At 29.6% G+C, this 8,027-nt stretch overlaps 1 protein-coding gene across 1 annotated transcript in view; it reads right to left on the bottom strand.

Annotated features, from left to right (window-relative positions):
- The window catches only part of LOC106467447 (legumain-like), a 42,997-nt gene that overhangs the window by 28,944 nt on the left and 6,026 nt on the right, over positions 1-8,027 (bottom strand). Inside the window, exon 2 of the mRNA XM_013927795.2 lies at positions 5,918-6,015. Coding sequence (XP_013783249.1) covers positions 5,918-6,015 — 98 coding nt within the window. The remainder of the gene's footprint in view (positions 1-5,917; positions 6,016-8,027) is intronic.

Raw genomic sequence — 8,027 nt, 5'->3', positions numbered from 1 at the left:
AAGAACAAGGATCCCTTGTAATATATAGAAAAAAAAAACTCAGTATTTAAGAACAAGGATCCCTTGTAATATATAGAAAAAAAAAACTCAGTATTTAAGAACAAGGATCCCTTGTAATATATAGAAAAAAAAACTCAGTATTTAAGAACAAGGATCCCTTGTAATATATAAAAAAAAACTCAGGTTTGCAGAAACATTGATGGTCATTTATATTAAGTCTAGTCAATGTAATTATTTTCTAAATTACTGTTTGAACACTTGGGCCTTTTAGTATTTTGAGTTACTTTTGCCATATATAAACTGAAATATGATGCTGATGCTGCTCATACAGAGCTTAGTAATAAAAATATTTGAAACATAAATAAAATTTTCAAACTGGTCAGTGGTGTAACTATAAAAGATGCCCTTCCCCACATAAAAGTAATTGGACCTGCTACATATATTTCCCTATATTTGTGGTTATGATTCTGGCTGACTTGATATCATTAACTTAAGAGTATAGTGCAACTTCCCTTTAGTTCAAACAAACTAAATTGTTTGTCTCTCCCCTTGTCAGCAATTCTTAAATTTGTCAGGTCCTTCAGGTCCCCTTTTGGCTCAGGCCCCCTGCAGCTGCAAGGGCATACTTATACCACTGAAACTGGTACAAGTTTTTTTTCCAATACTGAAACTTACATCACTGGTGATTATTTCTACTTATACTGACAAAGTAAAGTTTAGGCTCCACTTGTGCTTATTGATGTGCTAATCATATTTTTGTTTAGTGGCAATGTATGATGATACTAGTCAAAATGTTACTGAATGACATAATGCTCATTTTGGTAAATTGTTGTTATTACTGGTAATATGTTCTGATACTAATTCATGAGTAATGACATTGTGCTAAGAGGAAGTATAGATACTGTAGATGAGTTCAGAGATTGTATGTACATGAACAGTGGTCCTATTTTGGATTGTAAACATTTCATTTATACAGATATATCATGTTCATGAATGAGCTTTAGAATCAAACATTAACATTTTCTGTGTGGTATCTCAGACTGAAATAACAGATCTAGTATCTCATTAAGTTATAAAATAATTGCAGTGTTTCATATTACAAATAAATCATTTCCCTATCAATAAAAAATGTAAATTTGTCATCAATTAAAGTAATGTAATAATTAATGCAAAAATAAAAACAAAATAACACTGCCATTTTGAAGGTGCCTAGTTTTTGGAAAGGTAAAGTATTTGAGCTGTATTACAAACTACTTAGGCAAAGGCAATCATTTCAGTTATTTACAAAGTAGATGGATAATTTCATCTATGGTACACTTGAAATTCATTCAAAAATTTGAAAATGAAAGCCAATGTTTTGTATATAAATATTATTTGTGCACAAAACAATCATAATTGTTTAATTTACATGATACGAGAGTACTATTTCATCCTCTTTTTTTCCTACAACACTCACACAAAAATCGTAAAATGAAATGATGAAATTATACCTACATAAGTTATCATAAGAGGAAGGGTAATATCAAATATAAGTCCCCCGAAGCATTGCAAAACATAATTATTAATAACCACTAGGTTATTCATGAGAAATGGTAATGTCATATAATATGTGTGTGTGTATAAGAAAGCTAAAAATTGAAAAAATAATAATCAAAAGGAAGGATAGGACAAAATTTACACAGAATATCCAAACATTTGATTAAGTATAATTAAATGTAATTTTATGAAAAAAAAAATAATAATAAAATATAAATTCAAAGTAATAAAAAAAATGCAAAATGATAAATAAATCGCAGCCACAATACAAACATCAAACACCGTAATGTGCTCTGGATTTTTGCATTGGGGGTACACCATCTATCCAGTTTAACCTCAACTTCACATCCTTAAGAGAGAGAGAGAAAAAAAATGGAGCAGATATAGGTGATCTAGCCCACAACATTTAATCTCAACTTCACCAGTCTCGCATCCCTAAGGAAAAAAAATGGAGCAGATATATACAAAACATCAATGAGGAAGAGAGCAAAACTGTTCTTTAAGTCAGCATTCAAACCCCCCTTATGATGTTTGGACATAAATACCAAGATGTTAAGGTATTGCTATACTGAGCCCATCAAAATTATTAGTATAGCTCCTATCCTCCACCCTTTTCATGCTACTGTCTGGACCATCAAAAGTTCTAAAGAGATCCACACAGTAACAGTTCTTATATAAGGAAGGTGATATTTAATTACATTAGTTTACCTATATAAGTAATTACCGATAAGTAATCCCAATTATTTTAGAAATTATTTTTTATTGTGCATATTATAATTTTGTTTAAATCACTATTTTCAAATTTATATAAATACTTTATATATTTATTATAAAATAATTTAAAATATTTAATTAATGTTTTTCTCATCAAATGCATTAAAAATCAGTTTGTATACTAATATATTAATATTATATATTAAGAATTAACTGTATATTACTAGAAATGTTACAATACTTAAGATTGTATCACACTCTCAGATCATGGACTATCTTTCTTCACTAACTCCTCTTCTCATGATCAAATTATTTGTCTATATAATGCCATTTCAAAATTTGCTGAAGTACAAACTTATGTTAGCAGTAAAAGTACAAAGGAGTGCACATAAACACATTAAGTAAAACACAGAGAAAAATCTATAATAACAAATCCTGAGGTCACTCTATCTAATATTTTTCTTAATCTGTGGTAGTTTTACGTGCACTAGTAACTATCTGTATAATAGTAGTAATCACAATAACAAAAGGTTTGGCAGAAAATATTTTGAAAAGTTGAAACTGAAATTTCCTACCTTACTAAACTATAAGTATAGCCTGGATACATTTTGGCAGTGAACAAAAAATAAAAAGATGGCAGAGCACTGGTCTTGTAAGTGAAAGTTTCTGAGTTTGAGTTGTAGTCTTGGAACCAATTTTTACCTTTCATGGGATTTTCTTTTTATGAAAATTGAATCTGTCTAGTTTTACCACTTAAATTCAAAAACTTTCCATGAGTTAGCATAAGCAGTTGAATAACAATTTTAAGTCCACTTTATTTGTTCACTGAATTATTAAAAGTCTTTGTAACAATGTATTACAGTTACAGTAATTATATTGCTACAAATGTACAAGAAAGCTCTATCAATACCAAATTTATAGTAAGGTTAGACCACCATGACCCATTGGGTCACCCAGTATTCAAAGGTTATGAAGAATTCAAGCTAATTTCAATATTGCACCAAAATGAAGGTTTATTTTGAGATAATTTAATTGAATATTTCAATCCATTCGTGTTATTCATAATTCAAAAAAAGATATTTGATTCTTGATCGGGAGTAAAAGGAAAGACCATTTCATTTTTCAAAGAAGGGGAAATAGATTTGAAAGAAAAGTTTTGTAAAGAGTGCTGATGTAAAATTACTCATGCCACAAATTTTCATAAAAGTGACCCGAAAAATGGTGCTAACTCAGTAACCTATGTCCCGATTTTAACTAAACTTATTTTATTTTGTTTCTATTCTCATTTCATTACAAATATGGCATTATTGTGCACCATTTTTGCTGTATTTAATTACATACAAACAATCTCAGAGTTTTAGTAGTATATTGATTGATAGATAGATAATGTCTCCGTATTATATTTGGCTCATTAGAATCACTGTCATCCTGGCAGTTGCTCTGGATTAGGAAACTCAGGATATTTGGAAAATTGAATAATTCCATTTGCCTTTAAACTACGCTTATAAATACATTCTGATCATTAATGCATTATAAAATTAAAGGTTACTGAAGTATGTTTGTAACAAAAAAAATGTAACATATTTTTTGATATACAATTATAATATTACACATTAAAATATATATTTTTCCAAGGATATAAAGCACAGTATTAACAGAGTGAGCCTAATGATGAAGTAGCTTCTATTCATGTCATGCTATTAACAACAGTGAATATTATGTACAAGAATCAAAGACAATGCTTGTATCTAAAAAGCAGGTTGCTGCTATTACAGAACAAAAAATTTCATACATGTTGTCACATGAAAATTAAAAAGCTGCCCACACATCAGTGTGAAAAGATTTAATGTTTAGTTATATGTTAATAAAGATATTATATTTTATATATATATATAATGGAAGAAATTCTGTACTAAATTACGGCTATTTTTATCTCAGACTTTGTTTAATGCTTATAAAAGGAAAAAAATGAATACATAGATTATCATGATAATAACTTAAACTTTTATTTTGCTATATGATAATGATTTCACTGTCTCAGTTTGGTAATCAAGCATACTTTGTGTCTCCTATCCCCTTAATTGATATAAAATGTTTCAAAATTTTCCTACATATTGTGTATTTAGTCAATACAGAATATTTGAACAAGGGGCCCACTAAGTTTCTTTCACTCTATTTACCAACTAAACTGGATCATTCAACTGGAGTGTCACATATATTTTTTCATGGGAAAGATACTAGTAAAATAGAGCATACTATAAAGAAATAGACAATGATCTTTGCAGCTTTGAATCAGATGATGTTTTAAGGCTACAACATCCCTTAGTGTAATGAGAGTAACCATCAATGACACAAGGAGTGCCAGCATCCTGTTAAGAATTGCTTTGTTGTTGTTTTTATAGAATATAATGTCATGTTTTCTTAGTTTGGAACAAAATGATTTTGAGATTTTTGCAGATATTGATCTTCTTTATATACACCAAGTGCATTCCAATAAAGGTGTCACATAATTAACATCTTTTAAACCTAGATTGTATTTGCCTGAAATACATATTGTTTCAATGTGTTATACATTCTGTCCAGTCTCTTTCTTTGTCTCAAACCCACAGATATTGAAATAATTCAGAATCACTCCATAATAAATTTTCTGTCAAAACATTCTGTCATTCATAATCTTCTACTCGATTATTCAAAAAGACACAATCGCAACAGATAATACCACCCCAGCACATCACAAATTCACTTCTGAATTCCAATATGTAACATCAAGTAAGAAATATATATAAAAATTGTCACATATTGATGAATTAAAGTTAATGAATGTGGAATATATATATTTGCATCAAGTACAAAGTATAATCACAAATTAATATACAACAGATGACAAGAAAGTCAACACATTCAAACTTTTAATTGTGACTGTGTTTCCTGTCTTGTTTAGTTGAGCCAACACTTGAGTTTGTTTATGCATGATATCTGCTCATAATCAAATATCATTAAATGACTGACAAAAGGTCTTTGTCACAGTAACTGTCATATGCAAATCATTCTGTCACTCTATGTAAATAAGTTGGTTAGATTTTTGTTAATAGCCTGTAATATTCCCTTAATTGTAATCTCATTGTATAGTAGCAAGTAAAAGAGAACTGAAAACTGATAAGCCAGACTCAAAAATGTACAATTATAGATTGGGTGTTGCTTGAAATGTGGTTAGGACTCATAAGTGTTGTGAATTAAGATTAATCTTAGAGTTTTAAAATGATAATTTTGTAAGTTAGGTTTTCTCTTTCTGGATGTGTTTCGTAAATTCTCAAGTTAAGATTGTGTAGTTGAGTTAGAAGTTCAGTTACGTCATTTGTAAAAGTACGAGACTAATATTCGCAAATTGCTTGTATACTTTGTTTCAGTTGTGAAAGTTTTAATAAATACTTTTGTTTTTAAGAATCCTGGTATTAACATATCAATCAATCTTATTGTACAATAAAAGATTTGTTACAGTATTTTCTTTATATATATGTGTCTGCTAAATACTTAAATAAGTTATTGTTAGCATCAAATGTCAATGAAGTTATAAGTTTGTCCTTGTTTAGGTAATTTTATTAAAACTAAAACCTGCAAAGGCTTTTATATACACATCATCTGTGCTACATATACAGGATGCACTTACTCTGGGTTATTTGCCAAATCATCCTTCATAAAAACAATTATTTGTTCATCTGGCACTCCATGAGCATGAAGAATCTGGTAGGCATGACAAATATCTGCCTGAAAATAAAAATCCTGATTCATTATAAAACAAAATTACCAACGACACAGAAAAAAGTAATTAAATGAACTTGTATTACTTTTTTTTATAGTTTTTTCCTTTATGTTTCAAATAGTTAAGAAACTGAACACTAGTTTTCCAGAGTAGATAGTATTATATAAAATCATATACAGAGGTCGAGTACATTATATTAAAATTATTTTGGATCTTCACTTAGTTGTTACACTCCATATAATCTTGCCACATCTTTCTGATGACCACACATTTTGGCATTAGTCCAGCAGTGTAGTTCCCATTGCAAGAGGCTTCACCATAAGACTGTCATGTCTAAAATACAAACCTCCTTCCTGCAAACATTCTATAATCCACCAAGTATATGGGGACAACGGCTTTCTAGTGCTAATTTCAACAATTTGATTGAACAGAAGTCAATAGGTAACTTGACCGATATGTCTTCATACGGAATAGCATGAATACCAGTTTCATTTTCCAGCTGCTTCAGGTACATAATGGTTAAACAGATATATCATGGATGCAACTTGTGTACACTTTTCTTGGCATGGCTTCAGTACATTATTTGAAGTCTCTTTACAGATGGCCATGGTGCTGAAGTTGAACCACATTCCTCAGTTTTTTAATGCTAATTAGGACAATGGTTATACTTGTCTTGGAAATTTTAAATCTCTAATCTGAGTGTATGAATATGTTGTGTTGAAAAGAGCTGTTACATACTCTTCCCAGAAGCAATAAACTTTCAATGTCATCATGCTACCTACCTATCCCCAGACAATATCAATATGTAGTTCTTATACATGCCAATCCTCAGTGGTTTTATATCGGCTGTGGGGTTCAAGTAGCTTGCTAAATTACATACTCAAAATCATTTTAATATAATATACATAATATACTCAACCCTCTAAATATTCAAACACAATAACTCATTTTAAGAATTGTAACATTTCATACATGAATAGCATATATTATATATATCGTAATACAAAAATAATCATATGTATTTAAGTTCAATGCAAAAATAAATTCGTAATGAATAGATAAATCGTAACTTGATTGATTTTTAGTTTTTGTCTAATTATGTTTTATGGATATTACCTGAATGTGACCATCAGTTTACTAGTAAATATATTTAATATATTAATACAATATGTCGTGTAGTAATTATCAAAATTAAAATATTTTAAATAGTGCACATACAGTACATATGTGTACAATATTATAATAACAGCAGAAATACTTATTCACATTTCTAATGCTATTTTAAACTTATAAGATAACATAATATTATGGGACCTATTGGTCCATCTTGGCTATTCCATCCACTAAACTAAACCTCAAAGCCATATAGTTCATAAAATTCATTCCATCATTCATATAATTATCAAGCATTCTCTTAAACTCACTTAAATTTACTACCTACACAACATTTAAAGGAAACCCATTCCAAAGACCAACTATCCTGTTAAAAAAATAAAACTGTCTTGGTTAAAGATGACTCCTACCCTGCCAAAATTTATATTTGTGTCCCCTAGTCCTACCATTCTCCCCATTAAGTATGAAAAAAGATGATGCATCAACACTGTTAATTCCCTTAACAACATTAAACACCTCAATCAGATCCCCTCTTACTCTTCTTTTTCTAGAGAAAACAATTTCAAAAATATTAACCTCTTCTCGTATGACAACCTTTACCATCCCAGAAACCATTCTAGTAGCCTTTCTCTGAACCCTTTCCATCAATTCAATGTTCTTTCTTAGGTAAGGAGCCCAAGATTGAATATAATACTCTGAATGTAGCTTAACTAGTGACCCATATAATGAAATTATAACCTCTTGAGACTTGTATTCTATATTTTTGTAGATACAACCTAAAATTCTATTTGCCCTATCACTAACAAAAGCACACTGCTTGAATGGTTCAAAAGACTGTTCAACCACTACACCAAGATCCCTTTCTTTCATAACACTGTTATTACCATCCAAATTATACTTATAA

Source organism: Limulus polyphemus, unplaced genomic scaffold (assembly GCF_000517525.1).
Source record: "Limulus polyphemus unplaced genomic scaffold, Limulus_polyphemus-2.1.2 Scaffold2618, whole genome shotgun sequence".
NCBI lineage: Eukaryota > Metazoa > Arthropoda > Merostomata > Xiphosura > Limulidae > Limulus > Limulus polyphemus.
The sequence above is the reverse complement of the archived record's forward strand: the minus strand, read 5'-3'. Positions and strand labels throughout refer to the sequence as shown.